General features: G+C 49.9%; 1 protein-coding gene across 1 annotated transcript; it reads right to left on the bottom strand.

The window, feature by feature from the left end:
- Positions 1 to 12,816: 12,816 nt before the first annotated feature.
- Positions 12,817 to 19,685, bottom strand: LOC113977884. Its single transcript, XM_027704407.1, has 8 exons — positions 19,304 to 19,685; positions 15,887 to 16,192; positions 15,462 to 15,500; positions 15,171 to 15,293; positions 14,717 to 14,741; positions 14,393 to 14,448; positions 13,828 to 13,859; positions 12,817 to 13,443 (listed from the first exon to the last, which is right to left on the bottom strand). Exons 1-8 carry the CDS (start codon positions 19,335 to 19,337, stop codon positions 13,315 to 13,317), a joined length of 744 nt encoding a protein of 247 aa, XP_027560208.1. The 5' UTR covers positions 19,338 to 19,685; the 3' UTR covers positions 12,817 to 13,314.
- Positions 19,686 to 25,730: the final 6,045 nt, after the last annotated feature.

The following is a 25,730-nucleotide window of genomic DNA, read 5'->3' as shown; positions in this document are numbered from 1 at the left end:
TTCAGGTGCTACGAGATGTGGCTGTGGTCTCATGGGGTTTAGAAACCTAAGGTCTTTTACAAGTCTGAACCTAAATATTCAGGTCTCTTGTCATCCATTCTGGTTTTTTAGTCAAATGTTGGCTTCAAATGCTGTCATAGCCAAAGCAGATGGTGAACTGTGGGACCTGTATTGTCCACTGGAAAGAGATTATACTCTAAAGCTGCTGACCTTTGATAATGAAGAAGCAAAAGCTGTGAGTAAACACTCTCTGGTTTCTGCTTGATTAGATGAACTAATGACATAAAATTGATTGCAGCAGTGTGTTTTAAAATCTTGAAATAAAAAAAAAACCACCCAAAACTATTCAAGTAATGTATTTCTCATGATTCAGCAAAGAAGGTGAGATATTAAGTGCCTATTCTCTGAGAGTAAATAAAATCTTAGGGTTCTTTTCATCCTTCTCTTTTACATAAACAGGTTATTTCTCAAATGAGATCATACAGAACATCTTGATTTGTATGCTAACTTGAAATAGTTTGATGTCTTCTAAGATATGTTCTGTGGTTTGACAGTGCATTTGAAGATCAGACAGTGAAAGCAAAGTAAGGCTGTCTTACTGTTTTCTAAAAATTGTCCAACATTAGATTTGAGTCATAAATAAAATCTACACCTCCTTTTACTGGCACTGTTTATTAGAACCTTAAGTAGTCATATCTTAGTCAATTAAACTATGAATATACTTAGCAACACACCCAAGACTTTATTTTTTTAATGAGATTCAGTCTGAAGCTTATGTTTATGTATTAGAAGGTAAATCTTTTGAGTAGCTGTGGTTGTGGTACAATGATCTTTTAAAATGTAATTTTTATAAAATGCTGCATGTGACTGAGTCATCAGAACTGTACCTGTCTAGTAAAACAAAGAAAAAGAATACCATCCCTTTCCCCCTCTGTTTCCTCTCAAGGGTTCAGAATGTTTTCAGGCACTAATAAAAGCAATTTTGTATTACACAAAAATACCTCAAGCTCAATGAGATGACAAATAAGTACACAAAAGGCACCCATTCCCTCTGGCTCACTTGCAGAGACAGGTCAAAAAAGACTTTTGCTATAGCCCCCTGTTTTATACAGTGAATGTTGCCGGTCTCACTATGCTGTGTAATTGCCTTTTACAAGTGCTTTGAGGTGTTCAGGTGGTAATCACCATCCTCAACACACCCTCAGGGGATTTAAGATGTTTTTGTCTCTTTCCTCTCTTGTTTTGCAACTCTTCTGAAGGATGTTGAACTGTTGAGTAACAAACTTTTAATTTAGTTGTGTCTTTTACCGGTGCACTTGCATTATTAATACATAATTTAAAAAGAGAATTTTGTTAGCCATTTTATTGATGTTTCTGACTTTTCATGTTTCCACACAGTATAACAAGTTTAACTCTCATATCCCTAATGAGAAGGTGAAGACACCAACAATATAGAGGTAAAGAAATATGCTTCTAAGATATTGTATTTTTATAGTTAGTTTATTTAAATTGAGACAGGAATAAATTGGTTTTTTGTTTTAGGTTTTTTTAATTTTTATTCTAACTTACAAATTCTTGTGTGATTGGGACTTAGGTCTGCAATTAATATTGCTACTTTTGTAAAATGAGGTATTTTCTTTCTCTGCTGGGACAGATTAGGTCTCAATTTGTGGACAAATGGCAAATCCAGTTTTTATTCATTCCCTCTCATTTTAGTAAACTGATTAAAATAAGTTACCACCCCAGACATTGGATTGGTGCATAGTGGGTAACACTAACTCTCAGCTTACTGGGGGGTGAGGAACCTGCTTATTCAGTTGCTCATTCCAATCAGTTGGTTGGAAAATAGCAAAACCATTTTTCTGTTTGATATGCAGAGTTTGAAACTTCCTGGCCAGCTTTAACAAAGTTCACATATGGAACTATATGAGTTGGTGAATGTGTTATGATGGTCTTGATAACAGATCAGCTGTGCTGAGCATTTACTGAGAGAATATTTCACTTCAGGCAGAAGGCACAGTTACATTTAAGGAGCACTGAATTTGCTGCACATTGCATATTCACATTTACTACCGTGGTGGAATGTGTCAAGCACGAACTTGTGTGCCCTTGGTGACTGTATTGAAAAAATGTTGGAGTATTTGGAAATGAACACTTTTTTTCTTTCAGCACATAGATGTGGTCCACTGATTGATCTCTGCAGGGTGAGACACGCTGGAAAAATTAAGGCCCTTAAAATAGTTAGGGTAAATTGAAATGAACTGTGCATTGAAATTGAAATAAACAATGGTACAGTTGATTTATTTATGTATTTGTTTCTCCTGAGCTGATTATGTGCCGCGGTCCGAAGAGGGGATGGGACACGAGGAAGGGTGCAAGTAGAATGCCCTCTTCACGCGTGCACCCTGTCTTTTGTCAGCTCGGGCGGGGAAAGGGCCAGAACATAGGGCGGAGCATGGGACAGACAAGCAAGGGAACAAACCAAGATAGGGACATGGACAAAAGGGGGAGGAGTGGAGGAAGCAGGGAGCAGGCAGCAGGCAAACTCATGGTAAGCCTGGGCAAGACCAGGTTGTGCACTGTGTAGTGTGAATACAGTGAAACCACATAATAACATTTAAGTCCATATGATAACTGTAAGGTCCATATAATAAAGTCCTGCCAATTGCTGTATGCTTTCCTCTATGCCTGGAACTGTTCCCATCCTGAATCTTGCTCCTTCACAATTATGCTAGGGTTCTTTGTATTGTTTTCTTTGTTTACTCTGAAAATAGTCCTTCATTTCTTTCCGAACTCCCATTTTATAAGTAGAATTGCAGACTTTAATCGTTCATCCACATCCAAGGTTTACTGATTCTTGACTATGTGAAAGTTAACAGCATCTTTTTTTGTCAGAGTATTAGTGTAGTAACATGCATGTTTAGACTGATGAAGAGCACAGCAAAAACTCTGTAGCTAGTAGTGACTAGATTAGCTGTGGAACCAACTGTCCCATGCCCAGCAGAGAAGTGCAGTGCCTAAGCCCATGTGGCAGTGCTGTTCCAGGACCTCCAACCAGCACTGCACCTCATAGCACAAGTGTCCTGGTTTGAGACTGTACTTGCTGTCACATCTGTGTGTGTGTGTGTGGGAGGGGTGTGCACGCTCTGTTCTGCAGCAAATGAACATCCAAGTGTTTATTGGGTCAGAAAATACTACTTTGACCTTGTCAGATGGTATCTTTCAGGTGCAGGAGGTAAAAGGGCAGATCTGCAAGTGCTGCTGTTAAAAGATGGCATTGCTTACAGGAAAGGCAGAGATGGGGTTTGCAGAGGCCTTTGTTTTTGTGGTGTAGTTTAAGTTACTCACAGATGCCAATTTTGGTAACCATATTAGACCAATACCTCATTGGAACATTCATCATAGTTGCTTTTGCTGGCTTCCTAACTGAAGTGTATGGAACTCTGAATTCCAGGGATTATGTGTTAAATTGTCAAAACAACTAAGAATTAGCTGTGAGAGTTAGGTTTGTTGTGTCTTTCGTGCTTCTCTACTGCAGTATGTTTTGAACATGCTTTGAACTGCTTTTCTAGCTGCTACAATATGAAATAATAAAACATGCCATGATGTGAGTTGAAACAAGGTACCTAAGTAGAATAAAAATATTACTTGACCAGTCACTTTTGTTTGTCTTCTGTATTAGTATGCTGACTAAAAGGCACTGTAAGTATCTTTGCTATAAACAAATGCTCAAAGACTGCATATAAATCTCTTCCCAAGGAAAGAAATAATACTGTTTGAATGTGTTAATGTTTATCTCTCCTTTCCGTGATATTACATAATATTATCTTAAAGTTTGGGGTTTGTGTATAAGAGTTCCTCTGATGTGGAAACTCTGCAGAGAATATATAGAGTATCCTTTCCTTATAACAAAATGATGAAGGAATGTGGAAAAATCCAGGAAGAAGCCAGGAATTGGGATCATAGGAAAATTGGAAAGGTACACTCTTCCATTGTTTACTTATTTTATGCTTCTATAATAGAATTCATTCTCTTTCTTTGTTTTTTAGTTTTGGTTTGCTTGTTTTTTCCATTTTTGACAGTTTGAATGAGAGCCAGTTCTGTATGCTTCTTGGTGTTGCTTATGTTTTGAAATTTTAGTTCTGCAAACTCAATGCTGGGCTCCTGCAAGTGAACAGCAGCCCTTTCCCCCCAGGAAAGAAAGCCCAGAGCCTCAGGCTCTCAGGTGCAGATGATGGGCCTCCCAGGCACTCCGTGGGCAGCAAGACCTTTCTCTCCTGGCCCCTTCTGTCTGGGAGAAATCTTTGTCCATATTCAATTTTGGGAGGTGGCTTGGCAATTTTGGAGCTGGGCTCCTGCCTGCAGACAACAGCCCTTTCCCCTGGGAAAGAAAGCCTGGAGCCTCAGGCTCTCAGGTGCAGATGATGGGCCTCCCAGGGCACTCCACAGGGTGACAGACTGAAATGTTGTTAATGGCTTAAACACTCTCAAAATCATAGAAAGGCTTCTTGTAAGGAAGCAACTGCCTGTCTGCCACCACTGAAGCGCCCCCCTCCTAAATGACCTTCCCGACTGGAATTTGGACTGTGACAGGGACTTCAGGTAAGACTGTTGTCTAATCATCTCAGGTCTGAGGAGAAGTTAAACAAGGCTCATCGGGTGGTGGAAGAGAAGGGTTTTGGGGGTGTGATGGCAAAATCTTTCCACACCAAACAGGAGTAATCCCCTCCCCACTCCAGGAAGACCACATATACACGGTGTGAGAAATAAAGAATCGGTTTTATTACAAGCAAATGAATTTAGCAAATCACTAACATAAGAGTTTTTCTTTACTAACCTATAGGGCGTATCGCGGAGCTGTAAGACGCCGGATTCAGCCTGGAACCGGTGTCAGGGAAACATGCGAACGGGAATAGGGAACTGTAAATGAATATTGGTAAGGAAACCCCTTATACCACATGGCTGGTCCTGGAAGCTGCCGTGCTGCTGGACACTCCAGCTCCCAGCACGACACAGCCAACCAGAAAGAGGGGAACGCCTCTTCTATGACGTAAACGGGGTTGAACCTTAAGAATGTTTAAAAAGCGGGACTTTTGAATTGAAGGGTGTGTTCCTGGGAATCCTGCGTGCCTAGGACACCCAACACGTGTTGTAATTTTTCCTTTTCGTTTTATTCCTTTTGTTCTGCAAACTTTTGCCGTCTTTCTAAATTCAATAAATGAGATTTTTCTCACAACGGGACATTCACGTGAGAGGCAGTTGAGCAGGGGTCATAAACCATTAAAGACCCCAAAGAGCCCCCACGACTCGTTCCTGAGGTCTTCCACCACTACAGAACGGCATGTGATGCAACAAATCCAGAGCCTGTCGCAAGAGACTGCAAAGCTTCCTCCCTCCTAGGGCAGGTGCCTGGGCATCTCCTGGACGAGTATTAATCCACTGCACTCCATGTTTTGCTAGGCCCTCCCCACTAAGAAGACCAGAAGAACAGGACTCCATGGGATGCCACCGGGTTCCATGGAGTGGTGATAAATTTTCTATTTTAATCTCTCTGTCACTCTCTTTCTTCCCCCCACTCCTTTTTCCTATTTCTTTCTATGTCTCTTTCTCTGCCTTTACTGTTAAATAAAATCCATACCGATGATTTTGGCATATGGTGTCATTTGCACCTTCATTCAGGCACAGGCACTTCTAATAATTTTTAATAGCCAGATCATAACACAAGGGCAGCAAGACCTTTCTGTCCTGGCCCCTTTTTGTCCGTATTCAATTTTGGGAGGCAGATTGGCAATTTTGGAGCTGGGTACCCACCAGCAAACAACAGCCCTTTCCCCCAGGAAAGAAAGCATGGAGCCTGAGGCTCTCAGGTGCAGATCATGGGTCTCCAAGGACACTCCGTGGGCAGCAAGATGTTTCTGTCCCGGCAGCTTTTGTCCCAGACAAATTTTCTCACAGACAAATTCAGTTACTTGCAGACAAAAGGTGTTTCAGGAAGTGGCCTGAAATGGAGGGGAACCTCCCAATTCAAACCCTTAAAATGATAAAAAATTAGGAGTTTTCTTCAATTTAAACCTTAAAATGAGGGGAAAGGGGGGGGGTGTGTTACCTCAAATTAAAGCAATAAAATGGCAAATAAGTGGGTTCTCCCCTCAATTGATTGAAAAAGGGGGATTTCCCTTCAATTTCAAGTCTTCTATATAAGGGACAACAGGGATTCACCCTCAATTTAAACCTTACAGTGATGAAAAGGGGGGTCTGCCCTGAATTTCAAACCCATAAAATGGCATTGTAAAGGTTTTACCCTTCCATTGCAACCAGAAATTAATGGAAAATGGGGATTCCCTGTCAATTGATACCTGTAAAATCATGAAAAAGGTTGGGTTTCCTTCAACTGATACTCTTAAAATTGCAGGTGCAGGGGGATGTTTGTGAGGGAAAATCAGAAGGAAATTGGGAGTGGTAGCAGAGATGATATTTTCCATAATTTTCCTCAGAAATGCTGAGGTAATTTAGATAAAACAAAATCACCTTTTTTGTGGGGTGAATCCAGGGGTACCTTAGGGAGAAAAAAGGTGCCTTTTTGAGAGAAAGGCTGGGAACTCAAGAGGAGACTGAGGCAGCATTTTGGACAAAAACCTGGGGTTACTTAGAGGGGACAGAGGTGACCCTTTTAGCTGAAAACCTGGGGTAATTTAGAGAGGACACAACCACTGTTTTATGTAGGAAAGTGGGAGGTGATGTAGACGGGAGGGAAGTGATATTTTGGAGGGAATGGCTGAGGTGGCAGATTGAGCCCTGGGACTTTGTTTTGTTTCTTTTGAAAGTTTTTGATTGCACCATTTGTTGTTTATTCAGATTATGTTAATAAAAAGCCGTTATTTTCCTTTTCCACACTTCCACCTGAAGTGTCTTAATTTCTAAATTGTAATCTTGTTAAACTAAGACAGTGGGGACCCCCAAAAATGACAGGGAGGGACCCCAAAACGTCAGAGGACGCCCCCCCAAAGTGGGTAGGGATCCCCAAAATAGGGAGGGGTTCCAGAGGGGACCCCAATAATGTCCCCACCCTGTATTTTGGGGGTCCAGGGGACCCTCGCTTTCTGCCCCTCTCACGACACAGCATGGGGGGGCCTGACCACCTCACAAAGCTTTTAAAGAAAAGAATGAAAACCCCCAAAATCCCCTAAAAAAATAAAAGTAAAATAAAAATAAATTCAACTAAAAAATAATAAAAGGAAATTAAAAAGAAAAACAAAAGAAAAAATGAAATAAAAGACAGGAGATAAAAATAAAATAAAATAACATAGAATTGAAATACATATGTAATAAAAAAATAAAGAATATAAAAAGGAACGGACAGGAATCTCTGCTGCTGCCGCCTGGCGGTGAGCTCGAGGTACTGCGCGTGCGCGATGACTCGCGCGTGACACCTCGTGACTGAAAGCGGTACTGCAGAAAAGAAGGGCACGCATGCGCACTTGCTCCACCAAAGCCGAGTGTCACGTGATAAAAAGGGCAAAATGGCGACGATGTGGCGCATGCTCAGTAACAAAAGGATCCAATGAATTATGGTGTGAGAAGACAAGGCAGTAGCTTTCGCGCATGCGCTGTCATTTGCAAGACACCCTCGGTCACGTGGTCACTAAGGGCGCCCCTGTACAGAGTGACGCATGCGCAGTGACTTTGATGACTCCGCAGTGCTGCCTGCTGATACAAGGGCGGCACTGCAGCGAAGGGACCTGCACAGGCGCGGTGCCCGCCGCGGCTGTCCTTGAGTCCCTTAGGCTGAGCGCGCACCGAGGGGGAGGGCAGCGGAGAACGGCGAGCAGGCAGCGGCCCAGCGGGGCCCGCGGGGAGGGCGGCCGGGCCGGCACCGAGCGGGGAAGGAACGGCCGCGATGGGTCCTGGCCTGTTCCCAGGGTACGCCGGGAGCTGTGGTCTCCCGTCCCTCTCGGGGGGGAATAAAATGAACATTTTGAGGTAAAACCGCGGAAATTAGTGAGGGACATTCTGAGGGTAAAATCGGGGACCGGAAGTCAGGGCAGCCCCCTGAGCGAAAGTCCTCCAGTGCCGTACAAAAGATGGCGCCCCCCCGACCTGAAGTCCTCTAATGCCGTACTAAAGATGGCGCTGTTTGGCAAGTTCTCCAAGGCCACACCAAAAATGGCGGCACGAGCCCCCCTCGCCTCAGAGAGGCGTGCCTCCGCTTGCCTGAGCTCCACCCCGTCCCCGACCACACCCCGTGCTCGCAGCGCCGTCTTGGCGCGGTGCTTCCCACTGTGGGGACAGAGCGGGGCGCCCCGGTCGGGGACGCGGCTCGGGCGCGAGGACCCCTGGCAGAGCGCGGGCCCGGCGCTGAGGCGGCTCCGCGGCCGCGCCCGGCGCCCCCATCTCGTACTCCCCCGCCCCGTCCCTTTCCTGCCCCGCTCGGTCCCGCGGTGCCGTGGCGATGCTGTCGGGGCTGCGGCGGGTCCCCCCTGGAAGCGGCACAAGGCGGCAGATACAACGTCAGGCTCTGCAGGGGATGGTCCCTACAGGGCCCGGCGGGGGCGCGGCCGCTCTTGTGCCTCTCCCCTGGCAGAAGAAGTCCCCTGGGGACTGCAGGGAGGGGAACTGACAGGCAGTTTTCTTGCGTCTGGGGAGCCGCATCTGCATCCCGCTGGAAGGAGAACTTGCGGAAGTGAAGGGAGTCGCTGACAAACCCTTTGAACTCCTCCAATCACTGCCCCAGAAGGAGGGTCCATGGATTCTGCCTCTGGATCCTGGTTTGCATCCCATCTTTCCTACAGCTGTAAGACTCAAGGGGTGGGGAACATCCTGATCTACACAAACTGGTAACATCATGAGTAGAATAATATGTTTGGTTTGTTCCCAACTGCAATGGACACTCTGGATTTTAATGTTATACCCTGTTATTATAATGCTGTTATTTTGCTGGTACTCTTTATAAACAAATATATACATGAGTGTACTATGTAACCCAAAACAAGAGGATACCAATCATTCCAAAAATACATACATTGATATAACAATCCTTTTTTTCCAAAATTGATAATTAATTCCATATGATGCTCTGTTTAATATTGCTAACCATCAATCTTTTTGCAACAACTTGAAGTTGTAATTGTAATATAGGCAGCACCCTTTTAAACTACAATAAAACTTGGGAGATTGATGTATCCCAACTGTCTTAGTTTAACAAGATTGCAACTTAGAAATTAAGAGACTTCAGGTGGAAGCCTGGAAAAGGAAAACAAACAGCTTTTTATTAACAAAATCTGAATAAACAACAAATGGTGCAGTCAAAAACTTTCAGAAGAAACAAAACAAAGCCCCAAATCCCCAGGTGGGGGGGGAGAAACCTGCGCAACCCAGGGTGGGGTTGGGGGAGGCAGAGACACGGGGTGGGGGAGGAGGCAGGACTGTTCCAGCAGTTCGACAGCTGCTCGCAACCACGTGTGTTCGCAGCCAGCAATGAAGGACTCCCTTTTTCCCCCAGGCAGTCTTGAAAGCAGAATACCTCGCTCTGAGATGGGTCAGTCTCTCTCAGTCATCCTCTGCGAGCTGTCCCGTGGGGAAAAACTTCCTCTCAGGAAAAGAGAAAGAGGCAGCCAAAAACCGGGCTCCTGCTCTGTCCGGTCCCGGACCAAACCCCCAAATCCCCCAAACAAAGGACACCCCAGCTGTCCCTGTGGCCACTGTGCTTCCCCGCTCCTGTGCTGCCTCCCACGTGCGGCCCCGCTCCACCTCCACCCCCTCCCCGACTCCCCCCATCCCGGAAGAAACAGATGGGGGGGATGGGGGTGGGACCCTGGGGAAGAAAAAGAAAATTCCAACATCTCTTTTCAACCTATGACAGCAGTATACTCAGCGATAACGTGCACATGTGCAGTGGACGCTTTTATAGCCTGGAGGCCAGAGGCACCTGCAGTAGCACTTCATAGGGTAAAGATAATTGACTGCAGTCATGGGGGATTCTGCAGCAGGATGTTCTACCCCAATAATACCTAGATCAGAGAATGCAAACAATACAAGCTCTCATGCAAGTTCTTCTTGCACCAGGGGTGCTGTTTTGGTGTTGAATTGTGCTAAAACCAGCCTGGTTCACCAAACCTCAAACACACATCCTGCTTTTTGAAGCAGCATTTGACAGATAATCTTCTCACTGGCCTGTAAATCTATGACTACCAGTCCATCACTTTATAACTATAAAAGCCCAGTCCAACTTTCATATGGTAGAGTCTTCCACAGACTTCCTTGAACTGTGGAACTTCTCCCGTGAAGCAGGGATGTCTCTTCATGGTCATCCCCCAGGGTGTGTTGTGCTCATCACTGGGCGCTGGCAGTTCCAGGGAGAACATGGGCTGTGATATGACGGCTCTGGGAGCTGTGGGATCATATGAGTTCTGGGGCCACTCCAGAGTGGGGGATGGAGACCATACAATGATGGAATCCTGGAATGGTTTGGCTTGTCAGAGACCCTAAAGATCATCTCGTTCCAGCCTGAGCAACCTTCCACCCTTCCATCCCTGTCTTTCAGTGTTCCCAGGGATGGGGCATCTACAGCCCCTGTGCACAGCCTGTGCTGGGGCCTCTCCACCCTCACTGGAAAGAAACATCTTCCTTAGATCTCACCTAAATGGATCTCCAGTTCAAAGCCATCCCCCTTTTCTCTCCACAGGCCCTGCTGAACACTGTCCCATCTTTCTTCTGGGCCCCTTCAGGTCCTGCCTGGCTGCACTGAGGCCTCCCCGGGGCCTTCTCTTCTCCAGGCTGAGCAAACCCAACTGTCTCCACCTTTCCTCAGAGCAGAGGTGCTCCAACCTTCTGATTGTCCTCGTGGCCTCCTCTGGATGGGGCCAACATGTTGGGAACAGAGCTGGGATGTACCTGCATCACCAGTGTGATCCAGGCTGCACCCACCGGTGCCAAGCAGGGGCTGTGGCCATGCCCCAGGGGCTCCCCAGTGCATCCATCGGTGCTTCCCAGCCTCTGACTGCTGGGACACCTGGAGCTGTGGCCATGCACAGGGAGCTCTGGCCCCCGCGGGGCTGGGAGTGACACAGTGACCCCAGTGTGCACATGGATCTGGCCAAAGCCAGGACCAGCAGAGACCTTCCAAGCCCTCCCTATGGCACCAGTCCCCCCTGCCCTGCTGCCCGCAGTGCTGGGGATGAGCCCAGGACATGGGAGGTGTCGGGGCTGAGGGTGCACATGGCTGGGAATGTTGAGATGCAGATGTGAGGCTGATATCCAGCTGTTGTTCTCTTGGCTGCACACAAGCATCACAACCCCTCTCCTCACCAGCCAGTGATGGTTTCAAATGTTCCTAACATCAGCCATGGAGGCTGCTCAGCATCCATTGAGGGGGCTGGCCTTGGAAACTGCCAAAGCATGGGAGCTCTGTAGTTCCCAAAGGAAAGGAGAGAGGAAAAAATTACCAGGAGCAGTGCAGGAAGCCAGAATGACAGACGTGAAAAGCTGGTGATCCTGGGTGCATGTGAAGTGTTTGTGGGTTTAGTGGGCCCGTGGTATATCTTGCAGTCTTGTGAGTATGTTTGTGGTGGGGTGTCATGGGGTATCTGTCGTTAGGTTTCGGTCCGTGAAGAAAGAAGACACACACACACACGAAGAAAGTGATGAGACAAGGGGTGTCTGCTGCCTCAGAGCAGCAGGCAGGCTTTATTGAGCTAGCTGGCCCTTACTTTCCCACACACATAATGTAAATATATTTTGCAAAAACACTTAGGAATTTCACACCTGCACACAGTCAACACCTTTGTCCTTGCACTGTTATCCTTTTCCAGCTAACTCCCTAAAACTCAAGGCTGTGTCCATGGGAACATTTAATTAGCCTCACTGTTCTTCATGGGAAAGGCCTCACACCCTGCAATATTTCAAGCTCTTCAAGTTCCAGGGGTCCTGGGGGATCCATGGACCTGCCATTTCCCCCCACAGTGGGGCAAGTCCAGAGGAACATTTTTGATCAGCAATGTGTAGAACATGAACTTTGGAAAAGGGAAAGGTTCACAGAATCACGAATCACAGAATCACAGACTGTGCTGAGTTGGAAGGGGCCCCGCAGGGATCATTAAGTCCAACTCCTGGCCCTGCACAGGACCATTCCCAAGAGTCAGACCATGTGCCCAAAAGTATCATCCAAACGCTTCGTCAGCTCTGGCAAGCCTTGAGGCCATGACCTGGGGAGCCTGTTCAGTGCCCAGCCTAACCCTCCTCTGACATGATTTCAGGCCATTCCCTCAGCTTCTGTCACTGGTCACCACAGAGAACAGACAGTGCCTGCCCCTCCTCTTCCCCTCACAAGGAAGTTGTAACTGCAATGAAGTCTCCCCTCAGTCTCCTGTTCTCCAGCTGAACACACCAAGTGCCCTCAGCCACTCCTCATGCAGCTTCCCCTCAAGGCCCTTCCTCATCTTTGTTACCCTCCTTTGGACACTCTCTGTAGACACTGATCACAAAATCCAGCGGGGCTGTGCTCAACTACGGGACATAAAAGGCCCTGCTGGGCAGGAAATCGTGGCCCTCCCCACTGTGCCAATGGATATGTGCCATGGTGTTAACAGCACATGCAGATCCTGCTGTAAGAGCATATAAGCCAGCAAAGCTGAAGAAAGTCACCTCATGGGTGATCAGGAAAATAATGTCTGTTGCCCTTCTCTCTGCCCACACAGATGCTCCAGGTGAGCATTGGTGTGGGCACAGAGAAGAGCTCACCCGGAGCTGGATCATGGGGCTTGTGGACACACAGGTTCCTTTTGACACAGGGGGATGGAGATGCCTTCACTCGAGGTGCTCACATGTCCATGTGCAATATAGGGAATAGATTTGATATGGATTTATCCATCAGACATTGTTGATACTTGTGCAAGTCACAGAGATCCCTTTGGTTCAAGGCATCCAGAACACACTTCTAATGAGTGAGGGCTGGGCCTGGTGGAAGGGCTGGATGTGGACATGTTGGCATGGCCAGGGCTCGTGGGGAGGTGTTGCCCTGCCAAGCCAAGTGCTGGCAATTCCCTACCAGAAGTGGTGCAGACGAGCCCAGGGGTTGGCACAGGGCAGGTTCCTGGGGACAGGGACAAAGCCACTGGGAGCTGCAGGGAATGTCTGTAAACCCCCTGAGCCATGGGGGGTGGAAGTGGGGTTGGGAAGGGAAAGGGGAGAACATGGTGAGAGGAGGAGCTGGAGGAGCAGCTCCAAGGCTCCCAGCTCCCAGCCCTTGCCCAGCCCAGCAAAGCCCAAGCAAGCCCAGCCTGGACCCCCCAGCCCCATTTTCCCAGCTCAGGAGCTCTGTCAGAGAGAACAGGCTGGGCTGGGCCATTCTCCCTGGGCACTGGCCATGCTGGAGCACTCCCTGGGCTGGCTGTGGGAGGGCCTCACCGAGGCATAGGTTGTGCTGCTGTTCAGCTCTTGCACACGAGGCTTTGGAGAGAAAAAGGAAAGCCTGTTATTTCCTCTGCTGGCTGCAAGCCCTGCACAAGCCTCTGGCCCTGGGCTACAGGAGAGCTGCAGGGACCTGGGCCCTTTGCCTTCAGTTTTGGTTTGATTATTTTCCCCAGTTTAAACCCCTAAATTTTACATGTGACATTCCAGCATGAAGTATTTTTTTCAGGGAAAATATTTACAGATGACATTGAGAAAATAAAATATTTTCCTTGGACAAAAATCTATCTCATAAATATCTCTATCTACAAGGGCTTCCCTTCAGTTCTTGGTGGAAATGGCCACTGGCACAGACCCTGAGACCCACATCCCATGCCCAGGCCCTGCTCCCTGGTTTGGCACCAAGGCTGTGCCACAACTCACCCTGTTCCGTCCAACGTGGGCGATGGTGGAGTCTGGTGGGGGGCAAAAAACACAGAGTGAGCCCTTGCTTCCCATTCTGGGAGGGACAAACCCCATCCTGCCTTTGAACAGCAGATCCCTGGGGTCAGCACTGAATCCCCTGCCCTGTTTGCCCCTAATCTCACCCCACTCCTGGCAGCAGAGGAAGCTGCCCTTCCATGTGTGGATGCAGAGCAGGGATGGGGATCTGTTGTCACCTTTCCTGTGCAGGCAGGAGCTGGGCTGTGTGTGCAGGGAAGAAGCTGGGGAGCAACAGTGTGGGGAGAAATCTGCCCTTGTTCAGTGGGAGTTGTTTTGCAATTCCCACTGGGAGATAAATTGCTGGGATTGCATGTGGAATTGGGAAAGGCCCTGCAATGAGGGGAGGGGATGGAGAGGATGGAAAGGGGCTTTGGGCAGGTCCCTGTAACTCGGTGCAGCTCCTGAGGCTGCGGCACGGCCGGTCAATGGTCTCCGGGTTGCTGGTGATGCCAGAGGCAGCCAGGACACAAGAGGGGGTCAACCAGAATGGGGGGTTGGTACTCACAGTGTATTTCATTGTCATCAGTCCCTTCAGCCTCATGGCTGGGAACTTGCTGCTGTCTGGAGAGAGTTGAGGGAAAGGGTTTTGGGGTCTGTGTCCAGACCCTGATGAGCCCTTTGGAGTCATTGCCATGGATGATTCCGTCTTGCATCGGGTCCATGGCTGGAGTCAAGGCCAGGGCAAGCCCTGCTCCTCCCTGCCTGCACCATGGGAGAATCCACCCACGAGCACAGACCAGGCTGCCCCTGCCCAAGGACCACTCCAGGGGGCCTAGGATGCCCCATCTCCATCACCCCCAGCTCCCAGCCCACAGGGATTGCTGCTCACCTTTGGCATCTCTCTCTGCAGGCCCCTGCAAGGGAAAGAAAGGGAGAGGTGGGAGGCAGAGTTCCTGCACAGCCCTGACTTTCCATGCTCTGGGCTGTGCAGTGAAGGTGATGGGCTGAACCTCCACATCTCACTCAGAGAGGGATTTTTCAAGCCCAGCCTATAAAACAGTGAATCCCCTTTCCCAGCCTGGCCTCTCCCAGGCTCTCAGCAGCTGTGCACAGGATGGGAGCCGATGTGTGCCTGGTGCAGGGCAGCTCTTTGGTAAAGTCTTTATCACCTCAGCAGCTTTACTTCCCTCATTTGACAAATGAAAGGCCTGAGAGGCTCAGCTTCCTGTGAAACAGGGTAAGGATCCAGCCATTCTAAACCAGCATGGGTCAGAGAGCAGCAGCCCTGCATTAAGTGCAATTGTGGCCTCAGATTTTCCCCTTGATATCCCCAAATCACTCACCTTTCCTCACAAAACAGTAGGTGGCTGCAGCCAGGAGGAAGAGAGAGATGGTCACCAATCCTATCGTAATGTCTTGGGAAAAGGTCTGAAAGCCCAGGGGATTGGTATCTGGGGGCAGAGAAGCTGTTGGGGAAGATGGGGAATTATGGGGAGTGGAAGCAGAGAGCAGAATACGCGCTTAGAGCCAAGCGAGGTTGTGGCTGATGAACCTCCCAATGTCCTGCAGTTGGCAGCTGGGCAGCCTGGGCCCAATGCTGAGGAACATTGGGTGTGAGGGAGGGAATCACTCACCATTGGTGGCTGTCCCTGCCTGGGAGCTGGACCCACTGCCTGGGAGGAGAAAGGCACAGGCTGAGAATCTGCAGCTCCCCCGGGTACTGCACAGATTCAGCCACTGTGGGGACCCCCTGATCCACCATCTGTCAACTGTGGGGATCAATAAATGAATGCCCTGCACAGCTATGGCTCTGCATTAGATCTGGCACCACCACTCTCCCCTTTCCATGATGCTGGGGCAGGAGAGGAGCAGGATTCTCTCCTGGGACTGGGAGGAGTGTCCCTGGTGGCAAGGGCTGGGCTGAACTGCACACTGACCCCCAGCATCCCAACTGCCTGGGGATATGCCATGGGGTGGGGCAGGGCAGGTTCCCCTCCCTCACCTGGGCTCTGAGGGGCCTGGCAGTGTTTCCTGCCCATGCCCCACTGCCAGGACTCACCTGTGACTCTCAGGTTCTGGGGAGCACTGAGGGCAGAGTTCCTCACTGGGTTGCTGTTGTCCTTGTCCTGGTATCCACATGTGTATGTCCCCGTGCTCCGCCTCGTCGTGGTGAAGAGCACGTAGTAGCTCCCCTTATCCTGTTGGGCTTTCAGGCTGTGAAACTCCACCCCATCCTTGCAGAAGACAATTCGGGTGACGGGAGACTTCGTGACTATTTGGCACCGAAACAAAATCTGTTCTCCCTCCTGTGCTGCATCCAAAGTGACACTGGTTTGCATATGGAGGAATGGAGCTGGGAGGTCACCTGCAGAGACGGCAAAGGGATGGCCCAGGACAGTGTAACTCTTGTCAGGGCTCGAAAAAGACTCTGTTCCGGGAGGGAAAGAGTTTCCCCTCCAGGGGTTCACACATAGGGACCCCTTCCCATCTCCAGCCCCACACAAATCCTTTCACAAGACCTATCCCTGTACTCACCATCCCCTGGGGAGCTGCAGATGTCCTGGGCCATCACACCACCACCTGCATCGTGGGGCACAGAGAGTTTTGGTCAGAGGGGCAGCAACCCAGCTCAGCCCGTGCCCCCCGTCCACGTTCCCACTGCTGAGCCTGTGCTGGGCAGGAACCATCCAACCCATGGGGCTCCATCCTGAGTGCCTTGTCTCCAGGCTTGACACCTCCCCAGGCTTGTTTTCATTGGGTTTGTGGTTCCAGGTGGATGCTTCTGGTATAATCTCACGCTATAAACAACGTACTTAGCACGGCCTAGAGAATGGCCTTAGATGGGTCACAGCCCCTTTTGATCAGAAATGGAATTGCACTGGAACATGCTTACCCTGAGGGGTGTTTCCCAACCTTTAATGTGATTCTCTAAATGCACCTAAAGGTCACACTTTTGACCTCCTCTGGTCAAAATGTTCTGGTCAGAACTTGGAGCCATCTGGTCTATTGGGATCTGTCCTCAACCATGGCAGGGGTGTGGAACGAGATGATCTTTGAGGTCCCTTCTAACCCAAACCATTCTTGAGAAAACTTTGGAAAGTTGGTGAGAAAACAAAACTAGAAGCTTTAAACAACAACAAAATAACCAGTTACAGTTGATCCCAGAGCACAGAATGTGTCAGAAATTTCCACACAGAGTTTATGGAAAAGAGGGCAGCTTGGAAGAAAAATGGAAAAACAATCAGTGCCATTTTCAATCCTATGTTATCAAGATGCCTCCAAATTGATTCAAGAGAGCAACTGAGGGGGAGAAGAACAGCCCCCTCACATGCTGATTTGTGAAGGAACAAGGTATTTCCTCCCACAAACATTTCTGATTGATTGTTTTAACCCAGTCAAACCAATGAAGAAAGGCCAGGGCTTGTCTGTCCTCTAGAAACAGTATAAGGGCAGGCTGGGGTTTGCTGGGCAGTCACACACTCCCAAGGGCTCAAGGTGTGGGGAGGGTTCAGCAATGCAACCTCAAGCTCCTGTGCTCTGGTGGTGCTTGAAGGGGGGGTGTCCCTCTCTCAGGGAGGGGATTGGGGGATGGTTGCAGCTTGAGCTGAGCTGGGCAGGCGGAACCCGGAGAGCTGAAGGCACCTGAACTGCAATTTGTTGTCCTCTGGCTCCGTCCCTCTCTCCAGCAACCCAGCTCAGCCCCATGCCCCTGTCCACGTTCCCACTGCTGAGCCTGTGCTGGGCCAGAACCTTCCCAGCCACGTGGCTCCATTCTGCGGGTCCTTTGTCTCCTGTTTGACACTTCCCCAAACCCATTTGGGTTGGTTTTGTGGTTCCAGGTGGATGCCTCTGGCTCCCTGAAGCACTTAAGCATCTCCCAAGTCTCATGCCATGAACCAGACTCCCTCAGAGGGGCTGGAAATTGCCCCCCTTGCTCAGAGGTCCATGGGAGCTGTGGGAAGCAATCGTCCTCCTGCCCTGCCTAAAGCAGCTCTTTCCCCTGTGCTCCACACACCCTTTCCCATGTGTCCTGCCCTGTGCCCGGGACGGGCCCTGTCCTGCCCTGCTCAGCAGCCCTCCAGTGCTGAGCCCCAAGGCAAAGCCAGCCCCCAACTCACCCAGCACCAGCAGCAGCAGCAGGTGGAGGAGGAGGAGGAGGAAGGTCGGGTGAGCAGGAGACAGCCTGGCACATCCCAGCTGCCCCAGCATTGTTTGGGCACCGCAGGAACAGAGAATGCTCCTGGTGCCATCAATCCTTGCCCAAACTGGCAGGGGGATGTGTTGTGTAGCTTGACTGTTTCCCTGTCAGGGATGCAGGATTCATACAGGGGGGTGAAGCTGCTTTGGGACAGTTTAGGGGAGGTGATCTGAAAGCTCCTGTCCTGAGCTCCCCACCATCCTGTTTTGGGTGCCCTGTGAGTCTGGAGAAAGGTGAGGGCGTTGGACACAGAGATGCAGGAGGAAGGTGGGAAGTGTGGACTGGAGGGCTGCTGAGCAGGGCAGGACAGGGCCTGCCCCAGGCACAGGGCAGGACCCAGGGAAAGGGTGTGTGGAGCAGCCGTGCAGCAATGAGGGGCAGAGCTGCTCTGGGGAGGGCAGGAGGACGATTGCTTCCCACAGCTCCCATGGACCTCTGAGCAATGGGGGTGACTTTCAACCCCTCTGAGGGGGTTTGAGTCATTGAGTGAGACTTGGCAGATGCTGAAGTGCTTTAAGGAGCCAGAGGCATCCACCTGGAACCACAAACCCACCCAAAATTGGCTCTGATGCGACAAAGGTTCCTCCATGGCTAAGACCCCAAATGCTCCTGCTGTGCAATGGCTTGAACTTGGGGTGCATGTTGGGGGCTGCTGATGTTGAAACTCAAGACCCTCAACTGCCCCAGAGCAAACCCTTCCCTATCCTCCCAACAGCCCAGAACATGCCATGGGGCACCTCCCTCACCTGGGCTCTGTGGGACCTGGGAGTGTTTCCTTGGAGTGTGCCCCATTGCCATGACTCACCTGTGAAGCTCAGGTTCTGGGGAGCACTGAGGGCAGAGTTCCACACTCGGTTGCTGTTGTCCTTGTGCTGGTATCCACATGTGTATGTCCCTGTGCTCCCCCTCGTCATGGGGAAGAGCATGTAGTAGGTGCCCTTCTGTTGTTGAGCTCTCAGGCTGTGAAACTCCACTCTATCCTTGCAGAAGATGATTCGGGTGGCAGGAGACTTCTGACCAATTACGCACCAAACCAAAACCTGTTCGTCATCCTGTGCAGCAGTGGGGTTCATATAGAAAGCAGGAGCTGGGAGGTCACCTGGAGAGATGGAACAGTAATGGCCCAAGAATTTGTTACTGTTGTAAGGGCTGGGAAATACCTCGGCTCTGGGAGGGGTGAATTTCCTCTCCAGGGATTCACACAGGGAACAAAGTTCTTTCCAGTTTCCATCTCCAGCCCCAAACAATTCCCTTTACAGGATGTGTCCCTGTACTCACCATCCCCTGGGGAGCTGCAGATGTCCTGGGCCATCACACCAGCACCTGCACCGTGGGGCACAGAGGGTTTTGGTCAGAGGGGCAGCAACCCAGCTCAGCCCCGTGCCCCTGTCCACGTTCCCACTGCTGGGCCAGAACCTTCCCAGCCATGTGGCTCCATTCTGCGGGTCCTTTGTCTCCTGTTTGACACTTCCCCAAACCCATTTTGGTTTGTTTTGTGGTTCCAGGTGGATGCCTCTGGCTCCCTGAAGCACTTAAGCATCTGCCAAGTCTCATGCCATGAACCAGACTCCCTCAGAGGGGCTGGAAATCGCCCCCCTTGCTCAGAGGTCCATAGGAGCTGCGGGAAGCAACTGTCCTCCTGCCCTCCCTAAAGCAGCTCTTTCCCCTGTGCTCCACACACCCTTTCCCATGTGTCCTGCCCTGAGCCCGGGACGGGCCCTGTCCTGCCCTGCTCAGCAGCCCTCCAGTGCTGAGCCCCAAGGCAAAGCCAGCCCCCAGCTCACCCAGCAGCAGCAGCAGGAGGAGGAGGAGGAGGAGGAAGGTCGGGCGAGCAGGAGACAGCCTGGCACATCCCAGCTGCCCCAGCATTGTTTGGGCACCGCAGGAACAGCCTCTCCTGGAAGCTTCTTCTGTGGGCTGAGCTCTGCACAGCGCTTCAAAAGCTGCCTGGCCTGTGCCTTGCAGAGCACCTGGGACTGGTCCTGCTGCAGGTCTGTGGCTGGCAGGGCCTTTCCCACGAGGAGGGGCTGTGGCGAGCGGGGGCCCTGCCCCAGCCCCCACTGCGGCCGCTGCGCCTGCAGAGCCCCCGCTTTCATTTCCGGACACTGCGAGCCCGGAGCACGAGCCGTGTTTGCCTGTCCCTCTGGGGCAGCATCCTCCCTGCAAAGCCCTCCTGCCCCTTGGCCCCCACCCTGCTCTGCCCTGCTCTCACTGCTCCTCACAGCTCTTCTGACACATGAAGCCAAGGGGTTCTCCAAGGGGAAACTGGCCATGGGCACAAGTGGCTCCAGAGCTCTTGGGGTGGTAGCCAAGGCCATGGGGGTTTGAGTGGTTCTTTCCCCAGGAAGTGCCAACAATGCTCCACTGTGAAGAAACCCCCCAAGGCCTTTCTGGGCAGTCCTTGTGCTGAGGAGTTTCTTGGAAGGGCCTGTCCATTAATGCAGCTCCTGTGGGGAATAAAGAGGATGAGATGGACATCTGGGTGTGGTTTTAGGGCTGTGACCTTGTTGGGATCAGGGAGATAGGGTGGATTGTTCCCATGGCTGGTGTTGCAATGCAGCCACATGAGTGTTCAGGAGGTACTGGCTGAGAAGATGAGGAGCAGGAGTTGCCTGTTATGTGAGAGAGCAGCTGGAGCCCATGGAGCTCCCCTGGGGATGTGTGGAACTGCAGGTCCTGCACACGTGTGTCTCAAATGGGACATGAGACTCCAGGTCTGCAGGACCACCCTGGGGTGGTTGCACTGGGAGAAGAGGGTCAGGTTTGGTGCAGCCTGTGCACATCCATGCAGCACAAAACAGACACAGTTCAGAGCCCAGCTGCAAGTGAGTTATTGCAGAACAGATAAAAAGAGAGCAAAGGTGGGGTGTGAAAAAGCTGCAGACAGTGTTCAAAACAACTGCCACTAAAACCTGAAAGAACTTGGGGGAGCTTTCATCAGAAATAGCCTTGACTTTTTACACCTTCAGCCAGGGCAGAGATGTCCCACCCGATAACTGATCTTATATGTTCATTTTGGAGCACGCCCTCATGTGTTGCTCTATTTCACCTCCTTTATCTCAAGGCAAAATAGCCGTTTATTATTTGTCTGAGTTTAGAGGTCAGGAATAGTCATGGTTAGTAATTGTTGCTGAGATTTTTAATAACTAAATCAATATTAGAACAGACATCCCTAACCTGTCTATGAGACATTTCAAGGTGGAGGAGTAAATCCCATTTTGCATCCTGAGTTAACCACTGACATCTCTTTATTGTTCTTTCTCGAGGCGTCTCTCATCCCCTCGCACTAAGTTTCCCAATTGATTGCAAATCTTAGTTTCCAGATTTGAGCACTATCTGGACCCTTCTCATTTGTTTAACTTTATACTACTCTATTTTGGGGTCTCAGTTTGTAGAAGTACAGCTGGCACTTGGTTTCAAGTCTCATCATCTTGGCAAACCTTATGGCCTGACACTGATGATGGCAATAATGCAATGGCTCCTCATTTTGATTTACATTCTCCCCTTTACCCTGAGTTTCCTCACCTTGTTCTAATATTTGATCCCCCTCATGGTAAAAAGCACCAAAAGAAAATTTGCCACACGTTGAATCAGAATTTCTCATGTTGCAGTTTGTTCCTGTTGCCTCTTACCCGATCAAGGTACATCTCCAAGTGATGTCACATGGAGAGGGAAATGTAGCAAGGACAGTGAGCCCCTGACTGGCCCCTGAGTCTTACAGACACTGTTACCTGGGCAGGTGGTGGAGTCTCCATCCTTGGAGATATTCAAAAGCCTCTGGATGAGGTTCTGGCCAAGTGGCTCCAGGTGTCCCTGTTTGAGCAGGGGGGTTGGACCAGATGATCTCTCCAGGTCCCTTCCAACCTCAACTACTCGGTGTCTCTGTGATTCTGTACAGGGCATGAGAGACTCGAAACCACAAATTTCAGAACCTATGAGGTCTGATGTAGCTGGATCTGTGCCCAGTTTCTGTGTGTTAAAGTTTCACTTCCCTTTGGCCATTTGATCATTTGCACGTGTGGTGATAGGAAGCGTGTGAGAAGACGAGTGGTGTGATCCAAAGGCACAGAATCCTTCCGTGCTGGTGAAGTATTGACCAACAAACAAAATGGAAGTCAGGAAGCAATTCAAAAGTGTCTGGAAAAATCATTATAGTGTGTTCTCTGTATCACTTTATTCCCTAATTCTGGTGGTGGTTGAAGAATAACGGAGCTGGAATTTCAATGTCCTAAGGAGAAGTCATGAAAGGAATTGTATGTTGCTTCCTACTTTTTGTGTCCAGCCTTCATTACATTTTCCCTGAGCTGGACCTCCCACCCCCCTGTATTCCCTGGGCTCGCTGTGTTGGGAAGTGCTCGTGCTGCCGGAAGACTCAGATAACTTTTAGGGCATTTCTCCCTCCTGTGACTTGGTGCCTGATCCTCCCATGCCAGGGCAGATCCTCTGAGTGCCTGGTTTAACAAATGACAGGAACAGCAGCCAAAGTGCAACCCAGAGCAGAGCAGCTGAATTACCCAGCGAGTTCTTCCCAAAATCTCAGGGAAGAGTCCTGGGAATCTTGGACTGTAAGTGTTTTAACAGTTTGTGTGTGTGAAGAATCTGGGATGTACAGCACTATGGGAACCATTTCTTGTGGAGAACGAGGTGTTAAGTTGCAATTATGATTTTTATGTGATATGTTTACTACATTTGCATTTCCTGGTTCTTTTTCCCCCTGTTTCTGTTTTTAATCAATGTATATCAGTACAAGTTTACTCTTTGAATAATCCTTCTAAAGCTGAAACCTGAACTGTGAATGCATTTCTCCAGGGTTATTCTGCAAATTTACACCTGTGTTTTGTGTCTGGTTCTTAAAGAATCTTTTAGGAAAATAGGAAATAAGGTAATGGAGGGAGAGAGACAGATGTTGCTATTCCAGTGAGTCTGTGTCTTGTCCTCTGACCATGGCAGGAGCAAGGAATGTATTTCGTAAGAAGAACTATGGGGCTTAATAATATGCAAGGACTTCAAATAAAAATAAAGATGCAAAACATCTTTAGGATGTAAAGTCTGGTGAGAATTGGATTTAATATTCTCTCTTCCAGGTGTCAGGGTTGTTCCCTCCCCCTGATGTCCTCATTCTTTGTGGTCTGTGCCACATGTTCCCCTGCTGGTTCTGCTGGAAGGATGAAGAAGGACATGGGAGCTGCAGAGCCTGTGAGAGGAAGGAGCCAGGAACCATCTTGAAGAATTGAAGAAGGAGGGGGCAGAGCAGAGAATGGAACAGAAAGTGAAACCTTCTCTGCAGTGTGTTAATGCCAATTTCTGGAAAAACATGGGTCTAAGGAACACAGTAAAAAAACCACAGGCAGCTGTAGAGTCTGCTGTTAGGGACCCGTGGGCAGAGAGACAACCAGCAGTGGAACAGAGTGTGCCTCTCCCCTCCTGCAGGGATGTGACCACAACACAACCAGCTCCAGAAATCCCCTCTGTGCTCTGAGGGGGTGGCAGAGACTGTGGCCCAAAGGGCCAGAGCAGGTGCTGACGTGGCAACCCCAGAATGCTTGATCTGCCCCTCCCGGGCTTGCTGGGGAAAGTTCCCCCTCTCCTCCCAACTCAGCCCTCCTGGCCCCCAAAGCAGGTCTGGCTCTTGAGGTGTTGTCAGAAGAGTCAGCTGGGTTTATCATCCTGCTCCAGCTGCTGCTGACAAGCCAGCAGGGACCATCAGACAGCACCTGTCACCTTCTTATCCCTCTTGCTATTTCTCGGCCCTCATTTTCTTGCTCTTTTATCTCTGAGAATATGGCTGAAGAGGGAATAACTCGTACAAACCATGAGGAGAAAACTGGGAGCCAACCAGAAATGATGTGAAGATGGAGATCTCAGGCCTGGATCAAGAGTCCACTGGAGAGATAAGCAGAGCAGAGGACTCTCAGCAGCACTCCCAGATGTCCAGGACTGCAGAAGTGCCCTCCTTGGAGCTGTCTGAGATGAGATCCCATGGGCTCTGGGATCTCTCCCATTTCACTTGTCCCCTTGGTGATGCGAGTGGCTATTTTGACCAGGGCTGAAGACCTCCTGCAACTTGTCTTGGATGGGGACACGTAGAAGGAAGCAGGAGCGGGAGGTGAGGAGAGGGAACTCAGAGAGTATTCAGGGTCACAGGCAGGTTTAGAGGTGAGATTCACACCAGAGCTGGTGGCAGCTGAATGGCAGGGCACTTCTCCGGAAGCTCTGCTTGCAAGTGCTGGGCAGACACATCCCTGCTGCCGGGGTTTTCCTCCCCCCGCCCCCCCAGCCTGCACAGACACAGCAAAGAGGACAGGAAACCTCTGCAAGGGGCTCCTCCTCCATGGCCCCGTCTCCCCAAGGCAATTCCTGCAGTGGGGCTGTTTCACACACTGGCTCAGCTTGGAGGCACCTCTGGAATTCTGGCTTAGGATTTACACATCTTCACTGCTGCCCTGTTAGGTTAAAACACGCTTAGTCAGATTGAATTTGTCCTTGTTGTTGTTTCCTCTCCTGGAGGAGTCGGGTTTCAGAAAAGGTGCTGTACAGCACCCTGGGAAATGAAGTTCCTAAGTACTCCCAGGCACATGGGCAGTGAGATACCCCATGGTGATTGGTCAAGAGTCACCTGTTCCTTTGAACCATGGATATATAAGGTGTTGTTTTGATTTGAATAAACAGATTTGACTGTGCACCCCCAAGAAGGTAGTCGGGTCTGTATCACTTATTCATGTATTGTAATAATACGCCACACTCTCCCATGACGTTCCTCAGATCATCTGTGAACTGGGAGGGAGGAAAGGCTCCAACAGAATGGCTTTTGCCTTGAGACAGAGAAATGAAGGGCTGGGCTCTGACCAGAGATGTTTGGCAGTGCTGTGATGGTCAGTCCTTCCACCTGAGAGAACCTCACCTGATCTCCCAGCTCAGAGACCTGCACCCATGAGAAAACAAGGCCTGCAAACCCCAACTGTGTCAACAATCCAAGCCCGCCCAGCTGTGGTTGATCTGCAGAGCCAGAGAACTTCCTCCCTGAGGACACTGCTCAGAGTGAGGACACTGCTCACTGCTGTCAGAGCTGTGAGACCAGAGCAGGAGGGTCAGGCCTGCCCTGAGCAGCCAGATGGGTGCCCCAGCCCCCTGCAACCTCCCCCACAGTGGTGCCCTGGTTTGACCCAATGGCTGCATGTCCCCCAAAGTACAGCTGGAACAACCCAAGGGGTCTCTCAGTCCTTCCTGATTGTCTCCAGACCTCCCTTATTGTTCAGCAGGTTGGAAAGGAGAGTTCAGAGCTGTGAGACAAGTATAAATGCAAATCATCTTCCAAGGAGACGACTCCAGGGGGGTTTTATTGCCAGCACTGTCACTTATGTCTGCACTGGGATTGGCTGAAGTGGGTTTGGGTCCTGGCACATGGAAGGGCATTGGCATTTGTGCTGCAGAGAAACAGCAACTTGTATTTTGTGCTGAAGAGAAACAGGCAGCCCAAGGGAAGACCAGGCACCTCAAAAGAGGAACCACCAAAGCAAACACCACTTTTTGGAAGATCAGATACATTTTGTAAGACTGGCTTCTACATTAAAAAGCCTGGGGCAAAGGGCTGCTGTCCCCTTTCTTCAGCCCTACCCTGAAACTACCAGTCCCACTACCAATATTGCATACGGACGAATATTCCTCCCATACAAAAGGTACCAGGACACAAAGCTTTTGCTGCCTA

Source organism: Neopelma chrysocephalum, unplaced genomic scaffold (assembly GCF_003984885.1).
Source record: "Neopelma chrysocephalum unplaced genomic scaffold, ASM398488v2 Primary Assembly neopelma1_274, whole genome shotgun sequence".
Classification (NCBI taxonomy): Eukaryota; Metazoa; Chordata; class Aves; order Passeriformes; family Pipridae; genus Neopelma; species Neopelma chrysocephalum.
The sequence above is the reverse complement of the archived record's forward strand: the minus strand, read 5'-3'. Positions and strand labels throughout refer to the sequence as shown.

Coding starts and splice junctions, on each gene's coding strand:
- LOC113977884 (XM_027704407.1), bottom strand. CDS start 19,337: ATGGCCCAGGACATCTGCAGCTCCCCAGGGGATG. Junction 16,193..19,303: donor CTGCAGCTCCCCAGGGGATG/GTGAGTACAGGG, acceptor CCGTCTCTGCAG/GTGACCTCCCAGCTCCATTC. Junction 15,294..15,461: donor GGCAGGGACAGCCACCAATG/GTGAGTGATTCC, acceptor CTTCCCCAACAG/CTTCTCTGCCCCCAGATACC.